Below are 17,437 nucleotides of genomic sequence, written 5' to 3'. Positions count from 1 at the left end.
TGCTGGGGAGATGCTTCATGACACTGGGAAGCCTGCTTCAGGACAGAAAGGAACCTGAGAGTCTGCTTGTGGGAATGAAAGCATGATTTCACAGGCAGGAAGAAAGCCATTCTGCCCAGAAAGGAGTGAAGGGGAGGAGGAGCAGAGCTGAAAGCTATGGGGGTGAGGGAGAGGGTGGTGAAGACAGATGGTGACCAGGGCCTGGAGGCCAAGGAGACAGTCTTTGGAAAAGAGAGCAGCTTAAGCTGAATTTGCCGCGTAACATACTGCTACACACTATGGTGTGTGACTCTTCCCCCAAGACGCAGCAAATCTTCAATAAAACTACCCCAAAAAACGTTGCCAGGGATGATGAGATATCCTGGGAAAGCTGGAAAGTAGAACTTTGTAAATGCAGCACAGGGCAAAAACAGGAAGGAACTAACAACTGGGTCACAAAAATTTAAAACAGAAGCGAGAAAGAAGAAAACTCCAGTCCAGAAATGTAAGGCAAACCCTGAATCCAGATCCTTATCAAGCTGTCCCTGTGAAGTTTGCTGCCTGAGTTTCTACTTCACATGTGAGCATTTTATAAAATACAAAACATATATTAGGGCGCTAGAACCAAATTCTAAATGTTCTAATCAATATCAATGTCTCTTGATCAATTTACATGCATGATGTTCCCCTGTTCTCACCATCCCCATTTCATACCAAAATTAGAGGAGTTAAACAAACTCTTTGTTCATGATGAGCCAATCTCTCTAAACTTTCATTAACCTGTGAGATTTCTCCTTGTATTTACAGAAGTATAGTGACTCATTGAGAGTTACACACAAAGCCAGGAGCAAGTTAAGTAGAACCTAGTGACAAGTCTGGAGTTAGTGAGTAATGCAAGCGTCCAAGTTCGCTTGTAAGCTCCGGACAGGTGATTCGAAAGGTGGTATGAATATCCATGGAGCTAGTGGTAAAGAACCTGCCTGCCAATGCAGGAAATGTAAGAGACAGAGGTTCGATCCCTGGGTCAGGTAGATCCCCTGGAGGACGGCATAGCAACCCACTCCAGAATTCTAGAGAATTCCACAGACAGAGGAGCCTGGTGGGCTACAGTCCATAAGGTTGCACAGAGTCAGACTTGACTGAAGCGACTTAGCCCCCAAGCACATGAATATTCAGGATTTCCTTTCTTTTTACATTTCAGATTTGGAGTTTAAATACCTTCAGACTTAAGGGCTGGAGAAGGCAATGGCAAGCCACTCCAGTACTCTTGCCTAGAAAATCCCATGGATGGAGGAGCCTGGTAGGCTGCAGTCCGTGGGGTCGCTAAGGGTCGGACACGACTGAGCAACTTCACTTTCACTTTTCATTTTCACACATTGGAGAAGGAAATGGCAGCCCACTCCAGTGTTCTTGCCTGGAGACTCCCAGGGACGGGGGAGCCTGGTGGGCTTCCGTCTGTGGGGTCACACAGAGTTGGACACGACTGGTGACTTAGCAGCAGCAGCAGACTTAAGGGCAGGGTGGGGTGGATGGGGGGAGGGGAGCAAAAGCAAAACACAAACCAAGAAAAAAAAAAAGAACAAATCCATGAAGTTCTCACAGTGTTGGAGAAGACTTGAGAGTCCCTTGGACTGCAAGGAGATCAAACCAGTCAATCTTAAAGGAAATCAGTCCTGAATATTCATAGGAAGGACTGATGCTGAAGCTCCAATACATTGGCCACCTGATGCAAAGAGCCAACTCATTGAAAAAGACCTTGACGCTGGGAAAGATTAAAGGCAGGAGGAGAAGGGGAACAACAGAGAATGAGATGGTTGGATGGCATCACTGATTCATTAGACATGAGTCTGAGCAAGCTCTGGGAGGTGGTGATGGACAGGGAAGCCTGGAGTGGTGCAGTCCATGGGGTTGCAAAGAGTTGGACACAACTGAGCGACTGAACTGAACTGATGCAGTTCTCAAAGCCCTTGCTAACAAATAACTTTTCAGAGTGTTACAGATGGGCTGGGGTCACTGTGGAGGCAGAGCGCTGACAGATGTCGTCCTGGAAAGCCCTGTTCAGAGGGAAAGAGGAGAAGACAGAGCTGAAAGCCAGCAGGGAACATGAGGCCTTGGTCTACTCTCCCACCCCACAATGAGACAAGCCAGAGATGAACAGTTAACTGTCACCCTCTATGCTGCCAAGGAAAAGGTGCCTTTGGCTCAGATAATAGTCCACTTCCTAGGCCAGCTAATCTTACAGAGGGAGAAAAAGCAGACATGGAGACAGTGCAGAAAGACTCGTTTTATCTTTCCAAGATGTGTGAAATTCAGACAAGAAAGGTAAATGAACTGTGAAAGAGAGAAAAATCCCTAAATAAACTGGGCCTATGCTTACCTGAGTGTACTCCGGGAGTTGGTGATGGACAGGGAGGCCTGGCGTGCTTTGATTCATGGGGTCGCGGAGAGTCGGACACGACTGAGCGACTGAACTGAACTGAACTGAACTGATGCTTACCTGTGTAAATGCGATCAACTGTGGCAATGGTACTTAATGTCAGTATCACTCTGTTGGACACCTGATAAGTCCAGACTGGGTTTAGTGACGTGTACCAAATGCGGAGAACAAGAAGAAGAATCTGTCCTAAAATAAATCCCCAGATTCTGAAGTACCTGTAAGTACAGAAATATTTTTAACAACTTTTTTGTGAGTGGTTTCAATGTACTCCTTCCATTGTGAATTTCACAGTGTCACAGAAGGAGTATATGAGGTAGTCTTGTTGGTAATCTACACAACTTAGCCTTTATATAGCCCATTACCTAGGCAACTCACTATAATTTCTCCATTCTCACAACATTATTGAGAGTAATGGCAAATACTCACACCCTGGTTTTGTGAAAAGGAGAAAAAATGAGACTTCTACAAGGCCTTCCTGAAAGCTAAATACTGTATCTTGGAATGCTCGGTCCCAACTTTGCTTTGGTAACTGACCACACTTGTTTGCCTAGAGGCACAGGATGCAAACTATACCTCTGCAAGCCACTTCCTGTCCACCACGTCACAGCAAGCACCACCAGCGAGGAAGACAGACCAAGTGCAAGGACCATGAGCCGAAGTTTGGCATTTGGAGCCTGGAAGGAGGCGATGCTACCTACAAACAAATTTTAAAGAGAATTAAACATTTCTGGCAAGCATGCCCTGCTAGTTAATGATCTGCCTTTGATAACTGTTGAGTCTAATACCATGTTTACGCTCAGGAAGATAGAGTTAATGTATAATTATGTGTATATATAAATCTTTTTGAACATTTTTATTGCGGTATTATTCATACCATAAAATTCACTGTGTTAAGATGTATGAGTCAGTGGTTCTTACTATGTTTACAAAGTTGCACAACTGTACCTGAAACCAACACTACATTGTAAACCAACTAAACTTAAATAAAAAACTTTAAAAAAAAAATGTTCATCTATGTTGTAGCATATGTCAGTGCGTCAATCCTTTTCATGGCTAAATAATATTCTATTGCATGGATATACTGCTTTTTGTTTATTCACTCATCCCACTGATGGGCATTTGGATCATTTCCACTTTTGGGGTATTATGAATAATATTGCTATGAACATTTCTGTACCAGGTCTTATGTGAATGTTTCCATTTTTCTTGGGTCTAACTCCAAGGGCTGGAGTTGTTGGATCATAGGACAACTACGTTTAACATTCTGAGGAACTGCCAAACTGTTTTCCAAACCAACTGCACCATTTTACATTCCCATCAGCAATGTGTGAGGATTTCAGTTTCTTCATATTCTTGTCAACACTAAATATTGTCTATCTTTTTAATCAGGGCTATTTTAGTGAGTTGAAGTAATTAAGATCACAACTAATCTAAATTAATTGTATTGGGCTGGTCAAAAAGTTCATTTGGGAAACCCAAATGAACTTTTTGACCAACCCAACTGTATGAACTACTTTAACAGTTTAGTAGACAGGGGAGCCTGGTGGGCTTCCGTCTATGGGGTCACACAGAGTCGGACACGACTGAAGTGACTTAGCAGCAGCAGCAGCAGCATGTACTGATTAACCTAAAATATCTGAAGGAACAGCAGTGAGACATCATGTAACACTCAGATCATCTTTGTAGTTGTGTAAGAATCCCTTCAGATTCTGTAAAAAACATTGTTTCATCCCTTCAGATTCTGTAAAAAACATTGTTTCATCTTCTTAAGAAGTATCTGAACTCAGAAAAAAAAAAAAAGTACCTGAAAAGGGAGTTTTAAGGCAAAGCGTGACTTACTTCAGCCTCTCTTTAGCATCATCAAACTCAGTGGACACCTGGAAGAGCATCTGACACAAACTGGTTTCTTCATCCTGAAGTCACTTTCCTAACCCACATCTGAGTTACTTTCCTATCCACTCCCCTTTCTCAAATACAATTCTACCTTTACTCAAGTAATGGATTTTTAGGGAGATAGGAGATGAAAGGGGAACAAGAAGAAGTATCTCAAACCCATACTCTCCAGTTATTTCCTATTACATTACAGCCTCCCGAAGTTACTGGGCCAGAACTAGACTAAAAACAAAAAACTGTCCCTGAAACTGTACGGTGAGTGGCTCTGTAGGTAAAGCTGCCACAGGCAGCACTGAGCAAAGGCAACAAAAAAGTGCACTAATGAGATCCGCCCCATAAAGCCAACCAAGGAGTGTAATGAGGCCACTAAAAGAATTCTGTAAGCCGAGGATCGTTTACCTCAGTTACTATATATATACTCTGGAAGTAGGAAGTTTCATCTTTATTATTTCTGGAGCTGAAAATTTCATGATCGTTTGATATTTCTTTTCATTCCTACAGACATCATCTTTTAAAAGGATGCATTTTCCAGTGGTCTTTCCCACTGCTGTTTAGGGCTTCAGATCTCTGTGGGTAACCACAGAGCTTGCTACACCCACCAACCATGTTCTGCCTTCTTCAGGGACTGATGCACAGAAAAACGGAAGGTGAATTTCCTAGTGATTTCAGTCACTGTTCCTAGACAGAAGAAATACACACAGCATGACTGGTTCATGAACAAATGCCACTTGGAAAACTCAGAAACCAATTGTGTTATAGCAAAAGGGCAAGACCGGCAGTACTTTACAGCTACAGATTCAACCAAACTGGAGTCTGGTATTTTTGTTTTTTAAACTTTTTCTCCATGACCTCACATTCTTACTTTTTTTTACCTCCAGTACTTTTCCAAGGTATCTCAATATTTATTAGTATAATGACCTCAAGTCTTTGTGATAGTAAGTATATATTTCCTAATTACTGGGTTTTGGCAATGTAACATATTGAAATCCAGAATTCAAATACTATTAAAGGTATACAATGCAAAGTTTCATCTTTATATCTGTCTAAATATCAAATTTTTCACCTTAGAAGCAACAAAAATTATATCAGTGTTTTTTAAAATACTTTTGGACCGCTATGGTTTTTCCAGTGGTCACGTATGGATGTGAGAGTTGGACTGTGAAGAAAGCTGATTGCCGAAGAATTGATGCTCTTGAACTGTGGTGCTGGAGAAGACTCTTGAAAGTCCCTTGGACTGCAAGGAGATCCAACCAGTCCATTCTAGAGGAGATCAATCCTGGGTGTTCATTGGAAGGACTGATGCTAAAGCTGAAACTCTAATACTTTGGCCACCTCATGCGACGAGTTGACTCACTGGAAAAGACTCTGATGCTGGGAAGGATTGGAGGCAGGAAGAGAAGGGGACGACAGAGAATGAGATGGCTGGATGGCATCACCGACTCGATGGACATGAGTTTGAGTGAACTCTGGGAGTTGGTGATGGACAGGGAGGCCTGGCGTGCTGTGATTCATGGGGTCGCAAAGAGTCGGACATGACTGAGCGACTGAACTGAACTGAACTGAATACATGTTCAATTAATTACTAAATATATTTCATCTAGCCTATTTTACACAAATGTTAGCATTCTGAACATATTGTTTAGTGCTTCTTTTTTTCTCATTTAATATTGAAGAACATTCCATTTCCTTACATAAATGTTCTCATTTTTTAGTATAGCTGCATAGTACTCCCAGTTTCATAACCAAAATTTATTTAACCTAACCTATCCTATATAGAGCGGCGCAGACGCGACGCGAGAGACGCCGGCCCCGGCGGCGCAGACGCGACGCGAGAGACGCCGGCCCCGGCGGCGCAGACGCGACGCGAGAGACGCCGGCCCCGGCGGCGCAGACGCGACGCGAGAGACGCCGGCCCCGGCGGCGCAGACGCGACGCGAGAGACGCCGGCCCCGGCGGCGCAGACGCGACGCGAGAGACGCCGGCCCCGGCGGCGCAGACGCGACGCGAGAGACGCCGGCCCCGGCGGCGCAGACGCGACGCGAGAGACGCCGGCCCCGGCGGCGCAGACGCGACGCGAGAGACGCCGGCCCCGGCGGCGCAGACGCGACGCGAGAGACGCCGGCCCCGGCGGCGCAGACGCGACGCGAGAGACGCCGGCCCCGGCGGCGCAGACGCGACGCGAGAGACGCCGGCCCCGGCGGCGCAGACGCGACGCGAGAGACGCCGGCCCCGGCGGCGCAGACGCGACGCGAGAGACGCCGGCCCCGGCGGCGCAGACGCGACGCGAGAGACGCCGGCCCCGGCGGCGCAGACGCGACGCGAGAGACGCCGGCCCCGGCGGCGCAGACGCGACGCGAGAGACGCCGGCCCCGGCGGCGCAGACGCGACGCGAGAGACGCCGGCCCCGGCGGCGCAGACGCGACGCGAGAGACGCCGGCCCCGGCGGCGCAGACGCGACGCGAGAGACGCCGGCCCCGGCGGCGCAGACGCGACGCGAGAGACGCCGGCCCCGGCGGCGCAGACGCGACGCGAGAGACGCCGGCCCCGGCGGCGCAGACGCGACGCGAGAGACGCCGGCCCCGGCGGCGCAGACGCGACGCGAGAGACGCCGGCCCCGGCGGCGCAGACGCGACGCGAGAGACGCCGGCCCCGGCGGCGCAGACGCGACGCGAGAGACGCCGGCCCGGGCGCAACGAGCCACGCAAAGAGGTGCGGCCGTGAGGAGCTACCCCACGCCTGAGGCCAGGGCCGGCGGCCGAGAGGAGCTACCCCACGTCCAACAGGCGGTGGCTGCGCGGGCGCAGGAGGGCCGAGAGGAGCTACTCCGCGTTCAAGGTCAGGAGGGGGGGCCTTGAGGAGATACCCCTCGTCCAAGGTAAGGTACAGCAGCTGCACTTTGCTGGAGCGGCTGTGAAGAGATTTTCCACGACCAAGGTAAGAGAAACCGAAATAAGACGGTAGGTATTGCTAGGGGGCACCAGAGGGCAGACAAACTGAAATCATAATCACAGGAAACTAGCTGATCTAATCACATGGACCACAGCCGAATGTGGTCCCCTGGAGAAGGGAATGGCAAACCACTTCAGTATACTTGCCTTGAGAACCCCGTGAACAGTAACAAAGGGCAAAATGATAGGATACTGAATGAGGAATTCCCCAGGTCGGTAGGTGCCCAGTATGCTACTGGAGCTCAGTGGAGAAATAACTATAGAAGGAATAAAGGGATGGAACAAAAGCAAAACCAATACCCAGTTGTGGATGTGACCAATGATAGAAACAAGGTCCGGTGCTGTAAAGAGCAATATTGCATAGGAACCTGGAATGTTAGGTCCATGAATCAAGGCAAATTGGAAGTGGTCAAACAGGAGATGGCAAGAGTGAATGTCGACATTCTAGGAATCAGTGAACTAAAATGGACTGGAATGGGTGAATTTAACTCGGATGACCATTATATCTACTACTGTGGGCAGGAATCCCTTAGAAGAAATGGAGTAGCCATCATGGTCAACAAAAGAGTCCGAAATGCAGTACTTGGATGCAATCTTAAAAATGACAGGATGATTTCTGTTCGTTTCCAAGGCAAACCATTCAATATTACAGTAATCCAGGCCTATGCCCCAACCAGTAATGCTGAAGAAGCCGAAGTTAATCGGTTCTATGAAGACCTACAAGACCTTTTAGAACTAACACCCAAAAAAGATGTCCTTTTCATTATAGGGGACTGGAATGCAAAAGTAGGAAGTCAAGAAACACCTGGAGTAACTGGCAAATTTGGCCTTGGAACACGGAATGAAGCAGGGAAAAGGCTAATAGAGTTTTGTCAAGAGAATGCACTGGTCATAGCAAACACCCTCTTCCAACAACACAAGAGAAGACTCTACACATGGACATCACCAGATGGTCAACACCGAAATCAGATTGATTATATTCTTTGCAACCAAAGATGGAGAAGCTGTATACAGTTAGCGAAAACAAGACCAGGAGCTGACTGTGGCTCAGATCATGAACTCCTTATTGCGAAGTTCAGACTTAAATTGAAGAAAGTAGGGAAAACCACTAGACCATTCAGATATGACCTCAATCAAATCCCTTATGATTATGCAGTGGAAGTGAGAAATAGATTTAAGGGACTAGATCTGATTGATAGAGTGCCTGATGAACTCTGGACGGAGGTTCGTGACATTGTACAGGAGACAGGGACCAAGACCATCCCCATGGAAAAGAAATGCAAAAGAGCGAAATGGCTGTCTGAGGAGGCCTTACAAATAGCTGTAAAAAGAAGAGAGGCGAAAAGCAAAGGAGAAAAGGAAAGATATAAGCATCTGAATGCAGAGTTCCAAAGAATAGCAAGGAGAGATAAGAAAGCCTTCCTCAGTGATCAATGCAAAGAAATAGAGGAAAACAACAGAATAGGAAAAACAAGAGACCTCTTCAAGAAAATTAGAGATTCCAAGGGAACTTTTCATGCAAAGATGGGCTCGATAAAGGACAGAAATGGTATGGACCTAACAGAAGCAGAAGATATTAAGAAGAGGTGGCAGGAATACACAGAAGAACTGTACAAAAAAGATCTTCACGACCAAGATAGTCACGATAATGTGATCACTGACCTAGAGCCAGACATCTTGGGATGTGAAGTCAAGTGGGCCTTAGAAAGCATTACTACGAACAAAGCTAGTGGTGGTGATGGAATTCCAGTTGAGCTATTTCAAGTCTTGAAAGATGATGCTGTGAAAGTGCTGCACTCAATATGCCAGCAGATTTGGAAAACTCAGCAGTGGCCACAGGACTGGAAGAGGTCAGTCTTCATTCCAATCCCAAAGAAAGGCAATGCCAAAGAATGCTCAAACTACCGCACAATTGCACTCATCTCACACGCTAGTAAAGTCATGCTCAAAATTCTCCAAGCCAGGCTTCAGCAGTATGTAAACCGTGAACTCCCAGATGTTCAAGCAGGTTTTAGAAAAGGCAGAGGCACCAGAGATCAAATTGCCAACATCCGCTGGATCATGGAGAAAGCAAGAGAGTTCCAGAAAAACATCTATTTCTGCTTCATTGACTATGCCAAAGCCTTTGACTGTGTGGATCACAATAAACTGTGGAACATTCTGAAAGAGATGGGAATCCCAGACCACCTGACCTGCCTCTTGAGAAACCTGTATGCAGGTCAGGAAGCAACAGTTAGAACCGGTCATGGAACAACAGACTGGTTCCAAATAGGAAAAGGAGTGCGTCAAGGTTGTATATTGTCACCTTGCTTATTTAACTTATATGCAGAGTACATCATGAGGAACGCTGGGCTGGAAGAAGCACAAGCTGGAATCAAGATTGCTGGGAGAAATATCAATAACCTCAGATATGCAGATGACACCACCCTTATGGCAGAAAGTGAAGAGGAACTCAAAAGCCTCTTGATGAAAGTGAAAGAGGAGAGTGAAAAGGTTGGCTTGAAGCTCAACATTCAGAAAACTAAGATCATGGCATCTGGTCCCATCACTTCATGGGAAATAGATGGAAAAACAGTGGAAACAGTGTCAGACTTTGTTTTTTTGGGCTCCAAAATCACTGCAGATGCTGATTGCAGCCATGAAATTAAAAGACGCTTGCTCCTTGGAAGGAAAGTTATGACCAACCTTGATAGTATATTAAAAAGCAGAGACATTACTTTGCCGACCAAGGTCCGTCTAGTCAAGGCAATGGTTTTTCCCGTGGTCATGTATGGATGTGAGAGTTGGACCGTGAAGAAAGCTGATCGCCGAAGAATCGATGCTTTTGAACTGTGGTGTTGGAGAAGACTCTTGAGAGTCCCTTATACTGCAAGGAGATCCAACCAGTCCATTCTAAAGGAGATCAATCCTGGATGTTCATTGGAGGGACTGATGCTAAAGCTGAAACTCCAATACTTTGGCCACCTCATGAGACGAGTTGACTCACTGGAAAAGACTGTGATGCTGGGAAAGGTTGGGGGCGGGAGGAGAAGGGGACGACGGAGAATGAGATGGCTGGATGGCATCACCGACTCTGTGGACATGAGTTTGAGTGTACTCCGGGAGTTGGTGATGGACAGGGAGGCCTGGCGTGCTGTGATTCATGGGGTCGCGGAGAGTCGGACACGACTGAGCGACTGAACTGAACTGAACTGACTGATCCTATATAGATGACATTTAGATTATTTCTGACACTGTTATTATAAATATTGCTACAGTGATTAAATAACATTTTATTTTTATCATTTGACACATATGTAAGTTTATCTATAGGATATATGCCCAGAAGTGGAATTGCTGAGTGAAAAATACAGATTTGTAAATTATCCTTTGCAGAAACTGTGAAAATTTACATTCTCACCAGCAATGCATAAGTGCCTGTTTTCCCATACTTACAATAGTGTTATCCAAGTTTGTTCTTTATCAATCTGAGAAACTATATATATATATATGATTTATATTCCACACCCTTTAGTATTTTTTAAAGAATCAATTATATTTCCTTTACAGTAAACTGATCATATCCTTTGCTTTCTCTTCTATTGAGTTATTGGTCCTTTTATTGAAAGTGAAAGTCATTCAGTCGTGTCCGACTCTTTGCAACCCCATAGACTATACAGCCCATGGAATTCTCCAGGCCAGAATACTGGAGTGGGTAGCCTTTCCCTTCCCCAGGGGATCTTCCCAACCCAGGGATCAAACCCAGATCTCCACCATTCCAGGCGGATTCTTTACCAGCTGAGCCACAAGAAAAGCCCAAGAATACTGGAGTGGGTAGCCTATCCCTTCTCCAGTGGATCTTCCTGAGATCATATCCTTTGCTTTCTCTTCTATTGAGTTATTGGTCCTTTTATTACTGATCTGTAAAAACTCCATATATTTGTGAAATTAGCCCTTTGACTAGAAGAGCTGCAATATTTTTCCTGACTTATTGATTGCCTTTGCTACAATGTTCATCATGCATAATTTCCATATTTTTGTGTATTATCATTTAACAACTTTTTAATGACTTCTGAGTTTTGTATCATAGTTGGAAAAAAGAACAAAAACATACTTAATACTTTCACATTTCCAAGGTATCTTCCCCCTCTTCAGTTCAGGGGTCCTTAAAATTTTCCAATCTGACAGAAAAGTTAGAAATGTAAATATGCTGACTCTTGGTCTAGACTTACAATTCTACTAAAACTCTTCAAGGCAGTATTAAGAAAAAGAGACATCTTTTATTTTTTACCTAATCATTTAGCATTCAAAGAACAGTCTACATATTTTCCCTGAATTTTTAACTAAAAAAAAAAAGAAAAGAAACTTAAGGAATCATTTTTAAATCTTACCAACAGTAATTATCCGCAGCAAGGCTAGCATCCATTTCTTATTAACCAGTTTCCAGACAGGAGTAATCGTGAGGAGTAATGGAGAAAGAAATGCTACGGCAAAACCTTCCATCCCAGTGAGTTCCAGTGTTTGTAGGGGAAAGTAATAGATCACTGGGCTCAGGTCATGGCAGAGAGACCAAGAAATATATCCTAGGAGGGAAAAAGGGAAAAAACAGTTTTTAAGAGAGAGAGAAAGTTTAACTTTGTCACTGTTTCAGATAACAGTCCTTCCCTCTGCTACAACTAGACTACTTTCCTGGTTACTCAACCTGCCAATGCAGGGTTCAGTCCCTGGGCTAGGAAGATCCCCTGCAGAATGGAATGGCTACCCACTCCAGTATTCTTGCCTGGAGAATCCCATGGACAGAGGAGCCTGGCGGGTTACAGTCCATGGGGTGACAAAGAGCCGAACACGACTTAGCAGCTAAACAACAACAACGACTACTACTACAGCTGCTCTGGCTGGCTGCCTCCTTCATGACTCTGGCCTTAACTGGGTTCCAACAAGAGAATTCCATCCTCTTCTCAGGCCCAGGATGAGAATAGCTTCCAGCTGTTTTCAGTTCCTCAATATCCCGTGTGTCCCTTTAACCTCATTCATCAGTTCAGTTCAGTTCAGTCGCTCAGTCGTGTCCGACTCTTTGAGACCCCAAGAACCACAGCATGCCAGGCCTCCCTGTCCATCACCAGCTGCCGGGGTTCACCCAAACTCATGTCCACTGAGTTGGTGACGCCATTCAACCATTTCATCCTCTGTTGTCCCCTTCTCCTCCTGCCCTCAATCTTTCCAGCATCAGGGTCTTTTCCAATGAGTCAGATCTTCGCATCAGGTGGCCAAAGTACTGCAGTTTCAGCTTCAACATCAGTCCTTCCAATGAACACCCAGGACTGGTCTCCTTTAGGATGGACTGGTTGGATCTCCTTGCAGTCCAAGGGACTCTCAAGAGTCTTCTCCAACACCACAGTTCAAAAGCATCAATTCTTCGGCGATCAGCTTTCTTCACAATCTAACTCTCACATCCATATATGACTACTGGAAAAACCATAGCCTTGACTAGACGGACCTTTCTTGACAAAGTAATGTCTCTGCTTTTTAATATGCTGTCTAGGTTCATACAGGTAGGTAAAGTGAAAGTAGCTCAGTGGTGTCTCACTCTTTGCAACCCAATGGGCTGTAGTCCACCAGGCTCCTCTGTCTGTGGAATTCTCCAGGCAAGAATACTGCAGTGAGTAGCCATTCCCTTCTCCAGGGGATCTTCCCAAATCAGGGATCAAACCCAGGTCTCCTTCATTGTAGGCAGATTCTTAACCATCTGAGCCACCAGGGAAGCCCTGTAAGGTGGCAGTCCCTTTATTAAAGGCTCTTCATCTTGGCCATCTAGGTTCAATCTGGTTTCCTGTCAGGACCCTGAAAAAATTTCCTCAACTAAGTTGACCTTTCTTTGATGAGAAATATGGTGAAAATCAAAAAGAGCAAAAAACAATAGAACTCCTTCCTCCCACTCCAGACTACAGCCAAAGGCAGGTTAGTTAGGAAATAATCCTTTTCTTGAGAGTAGGCTATTTTAAGCCTAAGCCTTAGGAGGCAGTGTGGGGTAGTGGAAAATCCAGATTTGAAGTTGCTTTCACATCTGCCGACCTTGTAATCTTCTACAGTGATGATAATTAACCAATGGACATTTAACACATGTGAGGCTCTAAGTATTCACTGGGATCTTCTTTCTGATTCCTCAGACAACCTGTGTCCAATGAAACTGACACTATTTCTACTCCTCCTTTACAAATGCAAAATTGAACAACAAAAATTCTGGAGATCCTGAAACTTAAGTAACTGCCTAAGGTCACAAAAGTAGCAAATAGCAGTGAACTGAAAACCAAGGAATCCAGTTCCAAACTATTCTTAATCACTGAAAACAGTACTTTTAACCACCTGTCAGATTATGAGGATTAAAAAAAGATCAAGTACACAGAGTACCTAGCACCCTAGGTACCTACTGAGTGCATAATTATTTTTACATCGTGTACTTGTGAGATACAGACCGGGCCAAATAATGAGCCTCCTCGCCACCCCCCACCCCCCCAGCATTACCAGTTCCCAGAAAACCCGGTTCTTAGGAAGGCACCCCTTCCTTTCATTGTGAACTACCAATCTCCCAAACGTTTGTCTGGGAGTTCTGATTTCAACCACACAACTCAGACAATATTAACAACAATAGTTGTTCCTGGTACTTTTTGCAAAGGTGGCTCAGACGGTCTGCCTACAATGCGGGAGATCTGGGTTTGATCCCTGGGTCGGGAAGATCCTCTGGAGAAGGAAATGGCAACCCATTCCAGTACTCTTGCCTGGAAAGTCCCATGGATGGAAGAGCCTGGTAGGCTACAGTCTGTGGGGTAGCAAAGAGTCAGACACGACTGAGCGACTTAACCTTACCTTACCTTACCTTAAGGGAGCACACGATGGGACTCGTGTCCCATGTCGGATGTTTTTGGCCAAATGCTCATCATGTGCGACCACCACCCAAGCCCACTAGTGCCGGGCCGACCCAAGCAGCAGACACGGCCCTGAGTGTTACAGCCAGGGCGCCGAGGGGGCGGGGAACGGCGCCCCCTTCTGAAAGGTGCCGTTTCCTCCTCCAAGGGATCTTCCTGACCCAGGAATGGAGTCCCCTGCACTGGCTGGCAGATTCTTTACCACTGACCCGCTTGGGAAGCCAAAGCTCGGTACTGAAATTTATTCAGTTAAAGGTCATGGGTGATGGGACTCGGGGTTGGTGCCAGCCCCGCGGTTCGAGGCCGACAGGTGAAGAAGTCGCGCCCGTTGGGCGCAACACCAGGGTGGCACAGGAGCTCGGGAAGACTCGGGGGAGCGCCGGATGCTCGGAACCTCAATCTAGGGCTTTTCTCTCTTTTTAAAATTCCTTCAGCAGCAGCAGGTGACAGGGGACGATAAGCATCTCTATTCCGGGCACCGAGCTTGCTTTCCTTCCTCCGGGGACTCAGCCAAGCCCGCCGAGCATCGTGGTTCCAGGGAGGGCAAGGGGGACCGACCGGCGGGTGCGCGGCGGGCGGCCTCGGCTTACCCAGGAGGCTCTCCAGGAGCACCGCTCTCCACGGCGAGGGCATGGCCGCAGCCCCTACGTCGCGGGCCGGCCGCCGCGTCCTCCCGAGTCTGCGTCCACGCCCCGGCCCCTGCACGCCCGGCCCCGGCGAGGGTGGGGCCCGCCGCCTCCGCCCCGCCCCGCCCGGCGCCGCCCGCCCGGCCCCGGGGCTCCCCTGAGCGCCAGGTGCCCCGCGCCACCGCCGACGCCAAAGCGAAGGAGCCGGGGGCCTCCGACCCGCCTCCGGGGAAAAAAAAACAGGTCTCCCGGCCAGCCTGCGGCGCAGCCCCGGGGCTGGCGCGCTGCGAGCGCGCAGGAGGGCGGCACCGCGGCAACTCTGGACCCGCGGTGCTCTTTGAAGGAGGCCCGAGGGCGCGTGGCGAGGCGGGAAAGCTTAGACCGAGATGCGGAGCTGCGCAGCCAGGGGCCCTGGCGCCTTCGGCCAGCCGGTGCCTACAGGACCTTGGCGTTCCTAAGGCCCGGAGACGCTCTCGGGCACCTGCGACGGCCTTCTTAGCTTTGGTAGCAAAGAAATCACGTTCTGGAAAGGTGGTTGAAAAATTCTACAGATTACAGAATTTTCTTTGGCTTTTACAGACGTCTCAACGCTTGCTCATAAGACAGAAAGCGAGTGATGGCAGTGGGAACTCTGCCCTCCTCCTCTCTATGGATCGTGATCTTTGAGAGTGCCCATCCCTGAGGAGACAGGGAGAGACATTCTAACAAACAAAGGAGTCAGTGAACCAGGCCGGTTATTTCTTGCTCAAACGACCACACCCCAGAATGTTTTGGATTTTTGTAGAGCCTTCTCAAAGCACATGTATTTTAATTTGCTTTAATTTGGAGGGGGGGGACAGTTTGTCATTTAGCACTTCTGGAAGGTTTGCCCTGGAATTAAGCAATGATGGATTGTCTAAAAGCATAAGAATCAGTGAAGAGAAGTTATTGCTGTAAGTCCATAGCAGTTTTAAGCAAAGAGTTCTCATTGTCAGTAGATAAAGATCAACTGAATAGAACTGAGAGTTCTGGAAATAAATCTTCTTGTTTAAGGTCAAATGATTTTCAACAAACTTGCCAAAACAATTACATGAGGGAAAGATTGGTCTTTTCAAAAAATCAGTCTAGGACAATTGAATATCCACATGAAAAAGAACAAATAGGACATCCCCCCCACCGTTTTCACACAGTAGATAAAAATTAATTCAAAATGGATAAAAACTTAAATGTAAGAGATGAAACTGTAAAAATCACAAGACAAAGGAGTAAATTTTCATTATCTTCAGTTAGACAATGAATTCTTAGATACAACAGCAAAGCACAAGTGAAAAAAGAAATAATAAACTGGACTTCATGGAAATTAAAAGGTTTTGTGCTTCAAAAGACAGTTGAAGAAAGTGAAAAGACAATGTGCAGAATGGGAGAAAATACTCTAAAATCATACATCTGGCCCATGCTACGAGTCTCTTGGACTGCAAGGAGATCAAACCCGTCAATCCTAAAGGAAATCAGTCCTGAATATTCATTGGAAGGACTGATTCTGAAGCTGAAACTCCAATATTCTGGCCACCTGATACAAACTGACTCACTGGAAAAGACCCTGGTGCTGGGAAAGAGTGGAGGCGGGAGGAGAAGGGGACTACAGAAGATGAGATGGTTGGATGGCGTCACCAACTCGATGGACATGAGTTTGAGTAAGCTCTGGGAGTTGGTGATGGACAGGGAATCCTGGCGTGCTGCAGACCATGGGGTCACAGAGTTGGACACGACCGAATGACTGAACTGAACTGAATTGAAGTCACTTAAGTCATCTCCTATTCTGTGGGACCCTATGGACTGCAGCCCACCAGGTTCCTCTATCCACGGGATTTTTCAGGCAAGAATACTGTAGTGGGTTGCTGTGCCCTCCTCCAGGGGATATTCCGACTCAGGGATTGAACCCAAGTTTCTTAGATCTCCTGCATTGGCAGGTGGGTTCTTTACCGCTAGCACCACCTGGTAAGCCCTTGTGCATCTGATAAGGAACTGATATCTGGAATATACATTTTAAAAAATTAAAACTCAGTAATAGCCACTTTAAAGATGAACAAAGGACTTGATAGGCTTTTTTGCAAAGAACATCTACAAGTAGCCAATAATCAAAATATATTCAAGAAAGTATATTCGACATTATTTCATTAGGGAAAAACCAACCAAAGCCACAATGAGATACCACTTCACACTCCCTAAATTGACAATCATCAAAAAAATCAGATAATAACAAGTATTGAGAACATATGTATACCTATGGGTGATTCATGTTGACATATGGCAGAAACCATCATGATATTTTAATTATCCTCCAATTAAAATAAAATTTTAAAAAACAACAAGTGTTGATAAGGTTGTGGAAAAAGTGAAAACTCCTATATTGCTTATGGGAATGTAAAATGGTACATCCACTTTGGAAAACAGTCTGATAATTCTTTAAATGATTAAATATAGAATTACCTTATGACATATCAGTTCTACCCCTAGATGTTTATGTGGGCTTCCTGGTGGCTCAGAGGGTAAAGCATCTGCCTGCAATACGGGAGACCTGGGTTCGATCCCTGGGTGGAGAAGGAAATGGCAACCCACTCCAGTATTCTTGCCTGGAAAACCCCATGGATGGAGGAGCCTGGTGGCCTACAG

At 46.3% G+C, this 17,437-nt stretch overlaps 1 protein-coding gene across 2 annotated transcripts in view; it reads right to left on the bottom strand.

Moving 5' to 3' along the window:
- Positions 1 to 14,845, bottom strand: part of CWH43 (cell wall biogenesis 43 C-terminal homolog) — a 60,219-nt gene extending 45,374 nt beyond the window's left edge. For both annotated transcript variants that reach the window (XM_088836051.1, XM_088836052.1), the window contains exons 1-4: positions 14,750 to 14,845; positions 11,628 to 11,819; positions 2,990 to 3,110; positions 2,477 to 2,631 (exon numbers count right to left, since the gene is read on the bottom strand). In XM_088836051.1, coding sequence (XP_088692177.1) covers positions 2,477 to 2,631; positions 2,990 to 3,110; positions 11,628 to 11,819; positions 14,750 to 14,792 — 511 coding nt within the window. In that variant the 5' untranslated portion in view covers positions 14,793 to 14,845. The remainder of the gene's footprint in view (positions 1 to 2,476; positions 2,632 to 2,989; positions 3,111 to 11,627; positions 11,820 to 14,749) is intronic.
- Positions 14,846 to 17,437: the final 2,592 nt, after the last annotated feature.

The sequence above is a fragment of the Moschus berezovskii genome, chromosome 5 (assembly GCF_049115385.1).
Source record: "Moschus berezovskii isolate FMDL1 chromosome 5, NW_MosBer_1.0, whole genome shotgun sequence".
Lineage (NCBI taxonomy): Eukaryota > Metazoa > Chordata > Mammalia > Artiodactyla > Moschidae > Moschus > Moschus berezovskii.
The sequence above is the reverse complement of the archived record's forward strand: the minus strand, read 5'-3'. Positions and strand labels throughout refer to the sequence as shown.